The 19,154-nt window shown below is 44.8% G+C and overlaps 1 protein-coding gene across 1 annotated transcript in view; it reads right to left on the reverse strand.

Annotated features, from left to right (window-relative positions):
• Positions 1–18,015, reverse strand: part of T265_04526 (hypothetical protein) — a gene marked incomplete at both ends in the record, with an annotated part of 28,821 nt that extends 10,806 nt beyond the window's left edge. Inside the window, 7 exons of the mRNA XM_009169281.1 lie at positions 2,445–2,522; positions 5,764–6,105; positions 8,292–8,613; positions 12,988–13,453; positions 17,548–17,643; positions 17,684–17,836; positions 17,874–18,015. Coding sequence (XP_009167545.1) covers positions 2,445–2,522; positions 5,764–6,105; positions 8,292–8,613; positions 12,988–13,453; positions 17,548–17,643; positions 17,684–17,836; positions 17,874–18,015 — 1,599 coding nt within the window. The remainder of the gene's footprint in view (positions 1–2,444; positions 2,523–5,763; positions 6,106–8,291; positions 8,614–12,987; positions 13,454–17,547; positions 17,644–17,683; positions 17,837–17,873) is intronic.
• Between the last annotated feature and the right edge of the window lie 1,139 nt (positions 18,016–19,154).

Genomic DNA, 19,154 nt, shown 5'->3' on the forward strand with positions numbered 1-19,154 from the left:
GATACCCACGTTGTGAACTAAAAGAGAAGGGGTTTGTAGAGAATTAGGATGCTGAAGAAAGGTCGATGTTTCATACCAATTCTGAAAGATCACGACATGATTTGCTGCCACTGTCGTTCACGTTTCAGATCATCCTCATCCTATCCTGACGCGATTATTTCGGTTAGTTTTCATCAAGTAAAAATAAGAGAAAGTTCGCAAATGAGAGTGGAGTGGCAACGAATTTTACAAATACCACAGCTATTCGTAAGTAATTGCGAGATAGGATGAAACCGACGAATAAGGAGTAACTTCGAAGAACAGAGCGAAAAGTTGCTATTTCAGTGGGTTCATTGGTTATTTTCCATGAATTTGTCCCCTGAAATCATCGCGCTCCATCCTCTCTACGGTAAGCGCATCCCACACCAGAGAATGAACTAGCTGCTGTTCGACTTCAAAAATTCGTTTCGCTAACAGAACCGGTATTTTCAGTCACTGTAGTGATGTGGTAATTAGGAAAACGGGGGCGAGGTGGCCCAGTGGTAAGAGCGCAAGTTTACTGACAGGAAGGTTCGAATCCGACCTCTGCCTACTGACTTCCCCTGGGCAACTAGGCTAGCAGTATATGAGCCCTCGTGCTTCCTTCGGGTGACATGACAGCTAGGTACCGGAGGGGTGTTACAGCTGAACGATTCTGTTACCTTATCTTAATTAGAAAACCTAAAACAGCTCTACAGTTGTGTCACAGGTCGTATGCGAAAAGCTCGTGAGGTGAAAATAAGCAGATTTAGCGGTATGAGACGTTTCTTATTAAACACCAATACAGGACTACGAGGTACATTTTTTTGATACTCCTCACCAAACTCTGTAGATGTTCCACTACCAACCCTCTCCACATACATCCATGATTTCTGTATCTGGTCTCACACGATACTGAAGATCTTGTTCCAGTTGCAAACAGACGTAGTCTTTCGGGCCTAGCACATTTTGGATGAGTTATGTCCGTGGGTGTCAAGCACTCTACAAATCAAGTATATCGAAAGCGTAAATCAAGGCGGCACCATGGGGAATCGTCGTTTCTGAGATTTGCTCTCCACAAAACACGGAAAGAACTGGGTTTCAAGTGTTTCTATCTGGAGATCGACCGTGAGTTTTGTGCGACGAAACTAAATGTTGATAACCTATTACGTCAAGGCCTCGAATCAGCGGAAAAGCGCGGCTGTTTGCCGCAGCGAGAACACTCACAATCCTCCGGATTTTCGCAGTCCATGTGTTCCAACCTTACGTGGATCCACCTTGGTTGCTGCGTGCTGCGGTATCACTAATAACAATGTCCCTGGATATACACAGGGCTCATCCCGTCAAGATGGATGACATGGGCGAACAGTCGTGAAAGCTGACATCATAGCTTCTTTGATGCTCTTCACCCATTAATCAATCCCCACCATAGGCGTGGCTGTCACAAGCATTCTGAGGTGTCCATAGCTCCAAATGCCCAGTCAACAATGAGGAAAGAAACTGACAATACGATCAGCCGCCGTTTTTTGCAATGTCACAAGTGCAAAGGTGGATCATGGCGATCTCATGCTGGAATGTTTGAGTTGATCAAGTGAGTGCGGGGAATGCATGTACAGAAAGGGAAAGCATACTTTCAGTAAGGGATTCACGCAGTGCAATTTGAGGAAGTGCGGACACAGCTGCAAAACGGATGGGATGTTCTGACTCTGGTTCGGTTTTGGTTTTATTTGTTGTACGGTAGTTTAGACACGCAATAATGGATACTTGACTGACTCGTCAACCAGACAAGCTGACGAGTGAGAAAGATTAGGTTCAGTGAACGAAGAGCTACAGAGCTTACAAAGAGGGGCGTTTGTCTGAGGTAATCTAGTATGAACTTGGTAAAAAATCTGACCCACAAGGTAGTGGGAGGTGGAGTCTGACTCAAAATTTCAACCGGCAGGGTAGGGTAGTGTCCTTGGGGACCCTGCCATGAGACATTGACCCATTTGGCCAAAAAAAGGATTGATCTAGCCCGGAGATGCAAGTAGCAGATGTTTCATGAATGTCTCATTCACACTTTACTGGTCTTTAGGGCGTATTTTTTTAGCGAGACGCAGCATCACTGATTCCTTAAATATGTACATTGTGATCGCGTGCACCAAACAACTCACTGTCTTCACACTCGTCACACTAGACGCTACGACTTTAATCGTATAAGGCCTCGTTGCATGATTATTCGTAATACATAGATGTCTAACCAAATTTGACCTTCCTGGTATGTTTGACCACTCGTGCACCGATAGACAATGGAATCGAATCCCGGCAAGTATTCCTTCAGTTTATTCCATTCGGTGAGTTTTCCTACTGTGCCCCAACGGAGGGGATCGGCTTGTGCAATGTCAAGCCCTACTATATCAGCTGCTAATGACAGGAATGTGACCAAACAGAAAACAGTACTTACTCACCTTGTATCTCACGTGGTCGGCAAACAGCGCTCCAAGGAGAAGTAGTGTAGGGTGGGTTAGAAACCATGCACAACCCAGCTACACGAAATGAAAAGAGGATGAGCAAATTCTTACAATGACACTAAACAGCATCATGAATTGTTGAAAGGGATGATACTTTATTGCAGAGGAATATGATATTCTTTCAGGTAATACAAGAATCAGTCGGCAATGTTACCCCATTAAGTGGGTAGGTGACTCCTAAACAGATAGCTCATTCTGCCGTCGAGTCGAAAATTGCCATTACAAGGGAAACTGGAAAGTAAAGTAGGCGGGCAACAAGCAGAGCTTACGGACAGAGATATGGAAACGGGAAACAGGTACACCCAGGATGGGCCGACTGGCTTATGGATGTACGCACGCTATGGACGGCGACGCGCTACCACACCGGAAATTGCAACTAACCACTGATGAAGGGTGAATTGACCGTCAATCAATCAGTTGATCACTGCTAATGTTTACTGGCGGTGCGTTTAGTACCGAGGGGAACCTCATTCGCACAATTGGTGTTGGTTGGCATGACATCCGGAAGAAGCGAAACTCCGTATTTACCCTTGGCCATTATAGGGTCGGACAACCATCTAGCATCGCATTGCGTTGACAGGAATCTGTGGACACAGGTTACGATCTCAGATGAAACCCAGAGATAGTAGCACTATCACATGAGGACCAGAAAGTCAACCAAATGACCGTCTGTTGTGGGTTGTTTATTGAGCTTGACTGCTTATTTCACAATCAACCTCTTCTAGTGGCCACCCCTGCATAAAAGGCCTAGAAACAGAAACGGTAGCTAGAACTGGTGCTTCATCCTGCACTGGGTCATAAAAGCCAACGAATATTGATATGATCCAACTCGCGATCAATCAAATGGAGTGCAGCAAGCAAGATACATTAAAGTTCTGTCCACGAACAGATCGAATAAAACCGTCCCGCTGTAGTACATTTCCGCTAATGATGTATGACGGAACCATGATACCTCCACGCTGGCGAATTCCAGACAGGAGCAGTTAAGAATTTGTGCGTGGAGTCTAATCACGGGCCTTTAGATCATAAGCTAATGCATAACCCTTGGGCCTGTATGAACAGATGTACTCATCCACTCTATGGTATCCGTTCGCTGAGCTTGGCAATTTGGTTGCCAACTGGTACAAGTGACATCTTCATTGCGTAGTCGATTAGCGGAGGATCGCTCAGTTGATTTCATCATCATCATTATCAGCTATAAGAACCTGATAAGCGGAGGATCGCTCAGTTGGTGTCATCATCAACATCATTATCAGCTATAAGAACCGCGTACTTGTCGTACAGTGATTACAGCTGCCACAGCTTCGTTCACCGATGATTTGTGGAGGTGGTGTAGGTAGATGGGCATTCGAGTCGGGATTTGGCATAACTGATGCGTGGACTTTTAAGTGGAGAGAGTAGGAATGGAGCTATGCATTGAAGGTAATAGCTTGGATGCACGAGGGCCATTGAAGACGCGACTGGGCCATGTCTGATGATGTTTATAACAACTGATTTGTCCGTCTGAAATTCCCCATCTAGGGAGACGGTAATGACCAGCGCAGTTAACTGCCTTTCATACTACCAAGTCATTGTTTGACCTCCCCTGGCTCGTTTTCACCCTTCGAGTTGAGTTGGTGTTAACGGGAGACTCAACTGAATCGCAGCTGAATCTTCCCTATGAGCAATATGTTCCGTCTAGAAAATGTGCCGCGATTTCTCAAATATCATGCCAACTGGAACAGGAGGCAGCATTTGTGCAGTGCATTCAGTTGAAGAGGATCAAGGTATTCAAGGGGATTCCTTGAATTGCAAGTCACAGATAGGGTACCATTAATGGACAAACCATTGGCTCAGGCATCATTACTGAAATGATATACAGAGGTATTAAAGGGATCAAGGTATTCAAGATCCCTTGAATTGCAAGTCACAGATAGGGTACAATTAATGGACAAACCATTGGTTCAGGCATTATTACTGAAATGATATACAGAGGTATTAAATTCCGAAAAGAAAGCGTTGGATACAGGAATAGTCAATAAGTCCATAAAATAGATTGGCCGAACACACTAGAGGGCGACTTAGGACGGACGGGAGTGGACGAGATATGTGTGGCATCCATGCTTTGTGCCATCCATATTGAATGAAGTCGTCAACACAGACGCCCTTATGACGGTGCCCCTATCATCACGAGGTGAGATTTCGCAACACAGCACAAGTACAACCCCCAAAGAAAAGATGCTGATGATGACAAGCTTACTCGTGGTGTAGATAAGATTCCCCCACCATTTCAAGTGCCACTTGACGATCGAAGCTGCGTATAGATTATGGAGGAGTTAGGACATTCTACAAATGTCCAGCGAAGGGCAGTTCGTCGCCGGAATCAGGATCGACCAAGTAGAGTAGGCTGAGATAGCTAAGGGATTTTCATTCCTTAGCTATTTCTTTTCTTGCGCCCGTCACCACCATGGTTGTTCCAGGGGAATTGGTACAACGAATCTTAAATAGTTCCCAGTTCATCCGGTTTAGTTCCCATTGAGTGTTCTGAAATACTTCTGAAACTGAATAGCTCCAAACTTGTGTCGCCCAAGAGGGAGTACTTACAAAAGAGCTGATTGGATGGGACTCGTTGCACTAGGTGTTTTGAGTGCTACACCGAATGCCAGTTTGCTATATGGTTTCCATCTTTGTGAGGTCCAATATTAGTGAGCGAAGGAACGTTGCCAGCGTTCTGCCAAGGTTAACGAAGACTACTGCAATTCACAAGTGCAAGATCCGGCGGATTGTGTACGAGTTCGATCCCCACAACAGTTGGTTTGGTTGTCACATATTTTACTATATGCATGCGGCTTATGTGGACAAAAAACTACAATAGGCATCAAGTGTCACTACTCCAACCCCACTGACCAAGGTAAGACTGAACGTGTTCCAGCCACTATAGTAGTCTAATATTTGCCACCAACAAATATGAACTGAAATGAACGCTCGCAAGTTTAATGTTTAGCTTCTTGGTTTAACGGTGCAGGCTCTCTCGGACGCGATTGTCTCCAAAACTTGCTGATATAACTGCTGTAGAACTTTTGGAAAGCCGTTAGGCACTGATACCGTTTCCTCGCGCCAGCCAAGGTAAACAAGAGAGCTAAGATGATGCCGAGCAGAGACAACGACAAGCAAACAATTAGGGCTCTACTTGAACCACACACCCTAAGCTGGACCCTCAATCCTTCTCTGGCTTTTTAGACTATTCTGAAAAGATAACCTGAAGTGAACAACATACCCATCCACAGTTTGAGTTCACTTTTCGTGTTTGTTCCGATCGTTGGTGCCTTGACAGCCGAAGCAAGCGCATTGATAGGGTCAAACCAATGGCCGTTCGGGTAATCGTGAGAAGGGGTGCAAACGACGAATCCAGTGTGATAGTTCCCAAGTAGGTATGTACTATGGAAGGTTGCTGATTAGATCCAGTGATATCCATTCCGGACGACAACTGAGGGAGATATCTCGGGACAGGGACTCCTAATCCAGCCCAGAACCCCTGATGTTCTTCCATGGGCCATTGACTCGGTCCTGTATACAAGGGATCTTGATAGGCTATTTCCTTCAAAATATACCAAAAAACCTGAGGGGACGAACAAGAAACTGATCAGTGATTTCAGCTGAAGAACTAATGCTCGTAGGTTGATTGCACACAGGGTAAGGAAGCACTGGAGTGGCACAGTCTGTTACTGAATTTTTGTGACAGTCACAGGAGACATTCACAGGTAAGCATGACATTAAAAGTTTTAGAGTAGTTCCGGAATGATGAAAGCAAAGGCATGCCCTTCAAAAACCCAAAACTAAGTTCTGATGCGCTTGTTATGGCGAGAAACAGGAAAGTGGATGGCATTTAGCCATAACAAAGTGAGATGGTATGCCGTGTAGCTTGCTTACGCAAAACAGAAAAAATAGCGGGTGATTTGTTGTTTCAGAACAATGGATACAAAAAACAATTTTTTTTAAAATCAGACTGTTGCTGAGGATGAGTTCGCCAGATAAGAAACACGGGGTCGTTGTGTTTCTGTGATAGTACACAGTACAAACTGGCAGGCGAACCGAGCCAGTAAGAACTGCAAGTGTATATATAAGGCATTCAACGCCAAGCATGTAAGTGCGATCAACTATGAGTGCAAAACGATTGTTCGAGAGCCCTTTACGTCCTTAAATAAAAGTCACAGCTAGTTGGGCAAAACCAGGTGATGATGCGGACATGATCTGTGTTTCGAAACAAGATACCCGAGCTCAATAAGTCCCCAAGTAAGTAGTCGGAGTGAAGCGGCAGATGGATAAACTGATATCTCACGTCATCAGTTGATGAGACTCTCCCACTCGAAACTGCTCAGTATTCCGGTTAGTGCGATGGCTTAACCACTCGCTCTCAAAGCAAAGAACCATGGTGTTTATCTAGTTAGTCATCGATATTTATGAAGGACCTGGAATTTCAACTCGTAGGACTAAGAGCCCCCCACCCGCACAAATGTGTCCACAGTCTACTCCTATCAAAGCCGCTAACCTTAACATTTGCTCTACATAGTGTACCATAAACTTACGGTATAGCAAGGAGATAACGGCAGGAAGTCAGTCAGACGTACCGCGGTCACATATTGATCATGTGATCAGTTTTATTATTGGCGTTGGTCATATCGTACACTTAAAATCAACCAATTAATTCAGCAACTATAAACCATGAACCATGGTCACACTGGTTCAAGCTGTTACAGTTTCGATCACCGGAAAGAGGATACACAGCTAAGCCTTGGAGGCGATGGCATGTTCAGTTAGTTCAGGATGAACAGATCGAAATAGGTATAGCTACAGAGATCGAGATAACTAAGTGGTGGAGGCACGAGCCTACTAACCGAGAATACCAACTTCAGCATATCGATTGCTCCTGTCTAAGCTTGGGCAGCCTGGCAGTATTTCAGCCCTTGTGCTTCCTTCGGGTGGCGTGGAAGTCGGATATCGAATGAGTGGTACAGCCGAACGAGTATTATTAGTAAGGTATAGTTCCAATCTGTCCATGATTCTCCTTCAGACAATCTCTACCTTATGCCTCTGATGCGCCCATCTTTCTCGAATAAAAGTATATTCAGTTTGTTGCAATTCTTGTATTACTTTCGGAGTCTCAGCAATCCAAGTATCGAACTCCGACCGTTTCGATTTTTGATACCCTGTGGAAGTTAGCAAGCCTGAAACAGGAATGACTGTTACGCGATTAAATCGATCACAAGCCCAACAAGTAGCTATGACATCATTCATTTCAGACCATTGCCTGGACCACCCTGGTGTTGTTACCTTGACGTCCCTGCACAGACGCCAACGTCAGGGCATTCTAATAAAAAGCTGAAAATAACTTAGTCGAAGCAAACCGGTTTGGAGACGAAACACAACGCAACCACGGGAGAGTTACCTTATATGCTGTCCAGTCTCTTCGGAGTCCGCCCAAAAGTTGAAAAAAACGATGAATGAAACGGACAGCTCGTCATTTGGAGGATGAACTGAGAACTCTGGATGGCATCATTCCCTAGAACACCGTGGGATGCACACTTTGTTTCCCTACGTAGTACGTTAGACTTGCGAATCCAGAGACATCTTGAAAAAATATCGAACGGCACATCACTTGCGCACATCTAGGAAACGCCTTGCTGTGCGATTCGCGAAGCTGGCCCAATATTCGCCGACGTGGTTATTTATAGACCCAGTAAAAGAATACAAAAAACAATGAGGAACAGGACGAACCTCTGGGAAATAATTAATAGGCTTACCCACCTGTATCAGCAAAATACTGTGGATAAGACGGTTCCAAGATAGTAATCGACCAAAGCGGAAAATTGATAAAGATAATGCGAGACGTCGATTAGTCGGTGGCGAGTTTGAAGGAGTTGTGGGGCAGCACGGTTGTCGGAGCTCTTGGTGTGGTCGGTGGCCACGCACTGATGAGCCTGTCAACTCGGATGCGTGAATTATTAGCAAACGGAGCATAGCAAATTGATTGAGCAGCGCCAAAAGCTCAGCAATTTGACTGTAGAGACCATCAGCTCCGGATACCGGATGGATAGGTTTCAAACCATGTGATCCTGATTGTGCCAAGCTTAAGAGGGAGCCAAGGGTAGAGGGGGAACCATTATTGTTGATAAAGCTTTTTAAATATGCAATAAGAATACTACGTGACAAGGGTGGTACAATAAAATCTATAGCTCACTGCCTATGTTACAGGGGTGGGCCAAGAGCGATGCACAACCGTGGATGGTGTCATGTCTGCACAGTTTTATCGATTCGGAATTGTCCGGATCATTAACCAACTGAACGACTGAAGAGAGCACAAGCGGTCGTGCACTGAGACCAAACAGTTGTTCAGTGGACATGATTCAGGATAAGATTTGGTACCAAACAAGCATAAACGACTCATCAGAAAAAAAACCAGATAGAAGGACGAGTCCAACTTGCGAGACACTCCAGCAGATTGGAGAAAAGATCTAGTGGTCCTGAGTACCTTAAGTCGTGTGCTTCAAAGAAACTTTTATTTCCAATTCACACGGTTTCGAACTCTGAATAACTCAGTTGTTAAGGTGCGAATCTACCAATCAGAAGGTCCACGGTACTTAACGTTGGGTTCCGGATTGCCCCGGTCTGGGTTCGGGGAACCAGATTCCCTTCGGGTTGCATGAGAGCTATGAAACGGAAGGCTACAAAAGCTGAGCGGCTATGTTATTATGGTTCAACTCACATTTCTCGTCTTTTAAACCGGCAAATGTGACTGTAATGTAACTGTTCGAACAGTCTGTCATTCGGTCGCCAAAACATTAGCTTCAGGACTCCTGGTTTATGCATGTTGAACGTATCTGTTGTGTCCAATGAGTGGCTAAAGTGAATATTTGTTTACGAACGCTTGCTTTGGTGGTTGAACACTCTCTTCGACGAGTTCGGCAATTGACTTGCAAACGTTTCGTCATCATTCTAGGAGACATCAACAGTGCTCGGCTGGGTGGATACTTTCTCCCTTCCTACTTGTGAGTATATAAGTTGTGAAGCGTAATCTTGAGTTCTAACGTGATTGACTGTCATTTGGAGTTTGGTCAGATTGTCGCATCGTGGTCTGTCTTTTTTGTCTTCGACTGGTTCACTAAATACTATCCTTATGGTTCAATATCCTCTACTAATCGGTTCGTTTGTAATCGCAATGGATTGTGACCTGTCTTCCTACCGGTTGGCTGGTGGACATTTTAGCTTCGAGTGTTTTAGTTTTTTTTATATTTTCAGTCTGGATGGTCCATTACCCAGTTGCGGGTTTTCTTCCGGGGTCTGTTCGGCTGATTTTAACGTCGTTTTTCTGAAGAGCCTCTATTACTTTAGTCTGTTTGATTCTCGAGGCTGTTGGTCATTTAGGGTCATACATCTCGGCCCGTGTTTCGAATCTTGGAGATTTTTCCGCCCTAGTTTTGAGATTGTCGCATCGTGGTCTGTCTTTTTTGTCTTCGACTGGTTCACTAAATACTATCCTTATGGTTCAATATCCTCTACTAATCGGTTCGTTTGTAATCGCAATGGATTGTGACCTGTCTTCCTACCGGTTGGCTGGTGGACATTTTAGTTTAGCTTCGTTTAGTTTTTTTTATATTTTCAGTCTGGATGGTCCATTACCCAGTTGCGGGTTTTCTTCCGGGGTCTGTTCGGCTGATTTTAACGTCGTTTTTCTGAAGAGCCTCTATTACTTTAGTCTGTTTGATTCTCGAGGCTGTTGGTCATTTAGGGTCATACATCTCGGCCCGTGTTTCGAATCTTGGAGATTTTTCCGCCCTAGTTTTGTTGGTTCTATTGGTGCGGCTCACAGTCAGATGGTTCTAGAGCACTTTCGTCCTCAGGGTCAGCCCTTGTGTACCTGTTTACTGGACTACAGGTGGTATACCACGCCTCCAAAGTTTTTCATTTTTCCTGGTCTATTGTGTTCCAGACCAATTCGCATTCCGCACACAGATGAGCAAGAGTTGATTGTGTTATTGCAGCAACTATGTGTTTATATCTTCTTCCCCGTTTGTCACAACCCTAGAACCGAATTTAGTGAATAACATTGGTCATCACCATCATATTAAGTTTTTCCTATGGTTTCGATGGTATTTTTCGCAATGTGTTTGTAGAACTGAAGGACACCCATATGTCTGTCATGTTACTGTAGTACCCTGCAGTGATCTCATCAACGCTTGCGACGCGTGGGAGTGTAATTTCTTTATCTAACACTGAGTTGGCTGAGTTGCATTTTCTGACATCCCTAAATGAAGTTACTCGGTAAACGGCTTCGTGGGGAGACTTCGTATAACCTTCTCACTTCTTTTATCTTGGAACGCATTTTATTGGAGTGTTTCGATTCGGTAGGACAGTGCCCGAATGCAATTCGGTTTGGGACAGTTTGAATGGTTGCCATTGATTCGTGTGAGCAGTCCATCTACGAACCTACGTTTGCATTATTAAATGTGGCAATACAGTGGTAAGGATATTTAAAAATGACAGTTTGCTGTTGACTTCTTCCACGGGGAAATTAATGTCAACGAAAACATCTTATTGATTGGGTAGCTCGTTGAAGCATACTCGGGAGAGATGGCTCAGTGGTTACAGCGCGAATTTACCAACCAGAAAGTTCGTGGTTCGAACTCGACCTCTGCATCTCGACTTTCCCTGTCTGGGCTTGAGCATCCTGACAGTACCTCAGCCCTCGTGCTTCCTTCAGGGGGCATTCGATTCAATTCATCAGCTATAAACGGTGTGACACAGGCACATTGGTTCAAGCAGCTACAGTTTCGATCACCGGAAAACGGCAAAGTGGAACATACAACCAAACCTTGCAGGCGAAGGCATGTTCAGTTTGCTCGGAAATTGAATAGCTACGCATTGATGACGATAACTTTGATGCACGAGCCCCACTGACTGCACGATTGGGCCATTTCCGGCAGCCATTAGTCACTGGTGCTTTGATTCCAGCGGTCCCCATCCAAGAAGCCGGCAGTCGCCCACCCGACTAAGTTTGCTGGTTAGTGTTTTCGTACTTCGTCGCCAGGTCCACCTCTCGGTCGCTTCCACTCAGCACAGGGCTGGGAAAAAAGAGCTCCGAGAGGCAGACGGTCTTCTGGCATGTCCTATGAAGCGTGAGTAATTCATCTTCCTACGACCATCTGGCGTACCTCAGCATTACTAATCCGATGTTCCCACCAGACCTGACCAATGCTGCTGAGACACCGACATCTTCCGTACGTCCTCTGCGCGTAGGGGCCAGGTCTCGGATCCATAAAGCAGTATGGATCGCACCACCGCAGTGTGAACGCTTCTCTTGACAGACCAGTTCACGTCATGTTGGCGCCATAGGTGTCGGAGGTTGGCAAAAGCTGCCCTGGTCTTTCTGATTCGGGAAATAATATCATCTCCAACCAGTCCACCGGGACTTATACAGCTGTCAAGGTAAGCAAATTTTTCTACCACGTCCATTGGCTCACCTGCAAACATGAGGTATAGGTTTGATCCCACCCAGTTTTGTGGCGGAACCCAACACTTTGCAGGTGTGGAGCGCATGCCATGGCATGGCACGGCAGTTAGGCACCGAAAGAGTTCTGTAGTTGAATAACTGAAGCTTACTCTTTTAAATTACGATCAAAGTGTCGTTTAGGTACGTTTAAGTAAGTCAAAGGTCGAGCAGTTAATGAATGTAGTCTTTTCCCAAGTATCCGTTGATAAGTCCAGGAGTATCCAATAGCTCAGTGGCCGCTGTCATAGCGGAAGATGGGTCTATGGATATAAAGAGTAAGCTAGCATTTGATAAGACCAGTAGTTCGTCCTCTTCTACTAGCCCGTCTTACAGTTTATCGAAGAATTGCTGCGCGCTGTTGATTGAACCTTACGATCAACTGAGGAGACATATGCCATTTCTCCAAGGTTCCTTTGAAAGGTTGTACGTTAACGTGCCTCGAATCGATACGTTTGGTCGCTTGTACGTCCGTTCTTCGTTCAATCGGTAGATCATCCATGTAACCATGATGGAGTTATGATGTCATACCTGAGTGGGTTTTTGTTTACTGCCGTTGCACGCGAATCAAAACATCAAAAGAACACACGTGCGGTGATGAAATGGAGGGCTGTAAATCGCTGGAGTTAGAGAGGATAGCAGACTGTGTACTAATAAACAATTTTGTAATATCATTGTACTGTCATCTTTTCATGATTAATTTTACATGACTTGAATCTAGCGGACGGGAATAGCGGTGGTGCTCAGTTGCTGTCCGAGAGAATTTTCTTTCGAAGGAAGTGACCAACGAATTTCAACAGTGGCATTTAACTGGTGAGAAGAAATGAGATTACACCTGAAGATAATGAAGCTTAGGTCCCAAAGACTGGACGTCGCAAAACAACTGATTGTATCACACGTAGTGTCACATAAAATGACCAAAGATGATTAGACAAAGCGTAACCACAACAAACTTACCGCGATAATTCCATCCAACAGAACAACACAGAAGCAAACTGAATGCATAGCAATGTGGTCAGAAGATAAAGCCGTCTTTCAGCACCATCGGCGCGCGAGACAGACGATCTCGCACCATTCGAGGTGATTGCACCAGTATTGTCCATAACTCCACCGCAGCATGGAGCACAGCAGATCTGACCAGTTCGTTCGATATTCTTCAGTTCGCATCCTGCGGTCACTGAAACGGTTCGGCCGTGGTTGACAAGTCGTTGACCAGATTCCATGAGTGCCTCACAACTGGCAGCACAACACATGGCCAAACGGACGAAGTAGAAGGCACATGCAACGGCCAGTGCGTAAAAAACCAGTAAACCAAATAAGTGTATCCGCAATCCAACCAGACTTCCACTTAGGGGCTCCTGATTCGGATTCAAAATAGTTATAATTGCATTGAGATTTTCTCTAGACAATGAACACGATACACCTTGAATAGAAGAAACAAAGGCAGTGTTTTGTAAATAAGTTATGTGAGCATTCAAGTGCCGACATATGTCATCGGGTTATCAGTGTTCAACACCAGACAGTCACACAACTTCGCTTGTGACGCCTACCAAATGAATTGCGAATCCAATGGCAATAAACATTCCGATGACACGACCTTGCAAATAAGTCAGCTCGACGAAACGGCAACCACCCGGTGGTCGTGGTATGCTACTGAAAGTACCCCACTGACTGGACTACAAGTACACATACACGCATTCGAACGTCGCCCAATCTAACCAAGATGAAGCGACCTCCGAAAAGCTCAGTGCAACTTCGGCAACGATTTCCTCTCTTTGGGTGAAAGAAACACGTTTAGGGACGGAGTTGAGGCGCCACCCTTTTGCTTATCGGCCCGGTGCTAACAAAGATATGTCATGGAAATGGGCATCCGTATTTAAGCATAAGTGATAGAAAAAACATAAATCATTCAGCCGTTAAATCCTTTCGGTTACTAGCTGTTGTACCACCCGAAGGAAGCATGAGGGCTGAGAAAGTGCAAGGTTTATTGGTTGTTGATCAGATGGCTGTTGATCTGTTCACCGAGCTTGGCAATTGGCTTGCAGACGTTTCGTCACCATACGAGGAGACACCATCAGTGCAGTTGGGTGGGTACTTCCTCCTTGCCTGCGTGTGTTTATATAGCAGTCAAAGGCAACCGTTACCTTCTGACGTGATTGGCTACCTGAAGTGTAACTGCTAGCCTTTGATCACGTCAGAAGATAACATCGTTCATCTAGTCATCTACTTATCAACTCGAGACAGATGTGCAAGCTATGTTGATTACACGACTCGACGGCTTAAACAGAACTGCAGGGATTCTAGCCGACCAGAGATAAAGAGAAACATCGACGCCACAAACGGTACTCCTAGAAACTGTTTACCTGAATAATCCAGGCGCATCGTCTGATGTCATTTATATGGCGCCTGCACACAACTCCAAGGACATAGGACGGCGTTTATTGGCTGCGCCTGAAGAAGTCACCATCAATTTGTTTACACTGCGTTCAAGATATTCCGCTGGATAAGGTACAGCAGCCGGTAGAATCAAATTTATGTGCAAATCAGAGCGCCTGATGGACTCCGGTCGATTTGGATTTAAGTAGGATATGAGGTTGACTGAAACCCGGGGACTGCATCTGACTGATGAGCTCAAAGAAGGGTTAAATCAGTCGTGGACTTTCTAAGAGTTTTCAGCAACATTGTGAGTAGTTTGCAACATATAAATTATGACCTAACTGGCCAGAACCACCACATCCTATGCAAAAGCCTCAGCACAACCAGGATCTCTTACATTCACAAACCTACCAAAGGGGTGACAAAGATAGTATGAATTTCCTAGCACCCAACCGAATCGCTTCAACACCGCAATCTTTGTCACACTTTATGATCGTACGGACATTCTGATATCCAAATTAAGTCATTTCTTTGCTTTAGCAAAATAAATGAGAGTACTTAGTTACCTGCATTTAAACCTTATTAGATATTAGAAGTAGATAAAGAAGGAACACTAGGGCTGAAATGCATGACGAGGAGGGGATGCCGTTTACCTCTCGCTACGATGCAATTTAAACACATATGGTTGTTCGTATTTAGTATATTCTTTCATACGGTTGTTGTGCGCTGTTTTGAGTCTCAGCATATTACAGAAATGAAGTTCCTACCGAACAGCCAGACAACAAAGAGCATGGGCTCAGATCAGGCGGTAACTGAACTAAACCATTTCGATATTCTCAATACCACCAAAAATGGTGGCTTTCGGTCCACTAGCAGCCGAGGACGAAAATCTACAAGCTCTATACTTCTGTCCCATTTGATTCCTAATCTTTCGATTGTGCGCGGTCTGAATACATTTAAAATCTATGATAGGGTCGGCCAATGTACGGTATCTGCGTTCACTTATCTGTGGGATCCTCATCTCATCGAGAAAAGCACTGTGGAAATAGTGCGTGAAAAGCAGGGTGACCATATCAAAGTGCCGCACGTTCTTTTGAGAGATGAATTGTGCAATCGACTAGTCGAACCCGCACAGCAAAAGTTTGGGACTTCGGTTTTCGCCTCTGAGCATTCATCATAATACAGTTGGATTCCCCATCAACAGAAATACGCACACTATCGATCAATAGCGGCTTGGAAAAAGTCACCCAATTGACTTGGTGTTACCAAAGAGCAACCAGTTTTCCGCGAATTTACTGACCGGAAGGTTCGTGGTTCGAACCCGACCTCTGCCTCTCGACTTCCCCTGTCTAGGCTTAGGCGACCTGGCAGTATCCCAGCCCTCGTGCAGTATCCCATCCCTTGGATGTCATGGCAGCTAGGCACCGGAAGCTGAATGATTCTTCTTCGATTCATGAATTTCTGAGCTTAATTTGGAGACAGGATGTTGATATCAGGAGTGCATATTCTTCGATCAATTGGAGTTGTGGAACCTTTTTCAAACCTTTTTTTTGAACCACGAACTTCCGAATGATCCCAAGTGATATGCCCGCGGGATCTGAATATTCAGGTTCAAGACAGTATGGTGCATGTTTAACCCAGTTGAGGATAGCAAACATTCTAGGATGTGGGGTGTCCCATCGTTATAAATTGTTGGATATACAATGCATCTTATCCAAGCCCATTTCGTATGATAAATCGCGACGACAGAAGAGCCGCATTTCATGGAGCTTTTTGAACAACTAAGCAAGCACGTGCGCTTCTGAAACCTTTAAAGCAGACCTCATCGTACGTGTGTGATGCCCAATAAAAAGTCCATGTGAACATGTGTGGCATGTGAGTGGGGTCCCTCCGTGAGCATGATAGCCTCACTAAGTGTTGATGACACCCGTTCAGCGTTCTTCGGTTGATCATTACAGTATTGTCAATACTGCCCTCCACCAACCCGAGAAATATTATAATCGCCTTGAGAAAATCTAAATATGCACCAAGACTTGTCTTACACAAAGTACCATAGTTATCACACACTTGTGCCATACACCGTGAATTCATGGACTTCTGTTTTCCTTGAAGAGGATTGTAGTATTTGCGCTGGTGGAAACACAACCCATTTATACCTTCAATCTCCCACACAGTTTACTCCCAAACCATCAAATTCAGATTGATTTAGTACACACAAACTGAAACACTTGCCTTATTCTACAGAAATTCATTTGATTAAATGTATTACCCGGATATCATAATGTCCAGCGCATCGGCTCTGTTTTGTGTATGTTAATTAAAGTGACATTTGCATGGATGCCATGACTGTCGGAGAACAGTGGGGTTTTCTGTTTTCTATAGTAATTCTGTTGCGTAGGCTAACTACTACATTGTGTTATGAACGAGGCTTTTTTCTGGTATAGACATATACAGTCAAATACCCTTGGGACATGGCAGGCTTTGGCATCTCTCAGACGCACAAACTGGGGAATTCCATATCATTGTCAATATACAAGGACAACGCGGTGAAGCGCTCAGAACACTTTCTGTATCCATCAAAGCAAGACCGCCGTCTAAGCCATTTGTTAAGCGCTGGGCTTATGTCAGGTGAAATTATCAAAGGATACTAGGTCAATCCCGCTGATGGTGCCTTAATTCGATGCAATACTTAGATGCGTCTGTTGTGTAGGGACCTCAGTCTTGAGAGTTTTTCCTAAGGATATCGGAACCTGTCGCACTGATCCAATGCTCTTCATCTTTTCTTCCATCTACTTTCTGAGCTTTCCTTCCCTGATGGTGTGATGAAATAATGTCCAGAAAACAAAAACAGCACTTAGGTAGGAACAATCAACCACTTGGCAAACCTAATGCTATATGCTAAATGTCAGCTTGTGATTTCCTGATGCGCTGATCTCGTGATTTCATGGTGCCCATATCCCGAGGTCAAACAGTACCTGCGAATAGTGCTCAGCGAGCCCTAATGCACGTACGACGATCAGATTAGCCTCTCGTCGTCAACAGGGATAGGTAAAGCAAGGAAGAGCAATTTTACATTCTTCTGGGGCCCATTCTCCTTGGAGGTACAGTACTGAGGCTGAATAGTGCATGAAGGGTGCTCACTTTTGCAGGTGCAGCTATCTGCATAGACCAGAAAAGTTGGGAAGTGACCACTGAACGAACCGACTGTGAATTGTCCTTGTCCCTGGGCAAGAGAAACTATGGCAATATTAAATTACACTGAGAAACAGAACCATACCATTGAAGATGGACATCTGGTAGAAATTGACACATCCAACCTCGGTATCGGAACGCAGCATGTGCTGCGTTCCCACGGCGAACAAATATAATCGGGCGGACGGATCTGAATGGCCCTGAAGTACCTTAAATGAAAGCGAGTTTGATGCACCACCTTAAATTAGATCTGAGATGCAACAATTCAGACTTACTAGTGAAAGTAAAATATGCAAGAAGTTGTCCGTTATGACGCTGGGAAAGCGCGGGGGATAACTGAACAGAAAACGTCATTCCATCGGTTCCCTTTCCGACCGACACAAGAAAGACAAAGAGACTGACAATGAACCACTCCATTCCCAGCTAAAGTGAGTGGAGGTATGAAGAACGACCGTTTGTTCCGAAGCGGCAGGTCATTCGGTATCGGAGTTTGTTTGTGCTGCGAATATATACATAAGTTATCATTCAGGGAAACAGCTGACAAGTAAAAAACCCTCAAAAACTTAAGCTTACCTACAATTCAAAAGGAGACTGCTGGGGCTTAAAACGCTGAATGAAGCAACTGATGCACAGCCTTCGTATACGAGAGTAGAAAACAAGGGGGAAATGGGTGACTCGGGAAGGCTGATCTAAGTAATCAGGTGAAATTCGATATCGCAAATCATGAGGATTTAGTGCGAAGTCTGCTTTGTGGACAGACGAACTGCACTGACAGATGGAGAAGTGAGTCAACCAGAAAAACACCAGAAAGTTCTGAAGCAAATTTGGTACTACGCAGACACCTGCCATTTGGCAGGGAGTTCGCACACAATGGTCTCATAGGAGATATAAATATGGAAGGAGCAAAATCCAGATTGAATACTACGAACGCCAGTGAGGCAAAATGACTGCTATTTTCGGACATTCATTCAGTGAGTGGCACGGAGAGGATGGTGGATCCCCTGCCAGATTCATCTGCCGTCCCACCTGTGAAGTAATGACAAGCGATGCTGTACGGTCGAGGAAGGGTAGCTCCGTGCCGTCTCGGCAAAACGCCAACAAACATGTTCAGAAAATGGTTATCAGTATCCCTCTTGCCTTTGTCGTTTCCTTTTAAGTCGTCATGGTTTTTTCCTGGTCATTATGGATACACACTTGGATTCATCTGGTTTATTCGAGAATAAGAATAGATCTGTTCCCCAGACCATTGTCCTCGCAGTCCTATGGCGTGGTTTCACCAAGTCGAGGCCGTTTTCACTACAAGACGTTTTACTTTTTAAGATAACAGTTTTTTTCGTCGTCCAAACTCTTCCTAACGAGGTAGCAGCATAAATGGAAGGTCATTGGAAGACAACGACAAACAAAATCTCTATGGCGCTCTTCGGGCTGTTGTCATTAGTAGGACAATAAACTCCGAAAACAAGATGCTTGGAGATTTATTCGCCGCAATGGAAATTGGTGAAATTTCACCGTCGCAGCTACTTCTCCAAATGTAAGCTGGCGGTGGAATCCGTGAC

Source organism: Opisthorchis viverrini, assembly GCF_000715545.1.
Source record: "Opisthorchis viverrini unplaced genomic scaffold opera_v5_74, whole genome shotgun sequence".
Taxonomy (NCBI): domain Eukaryota; kingdom Metazoa; phylum Platyhelminthes; class Trematoda; order Opisthorchiida; family Opisthorchiidae; genus Opisthorchis; species Opisthorchis viverrini.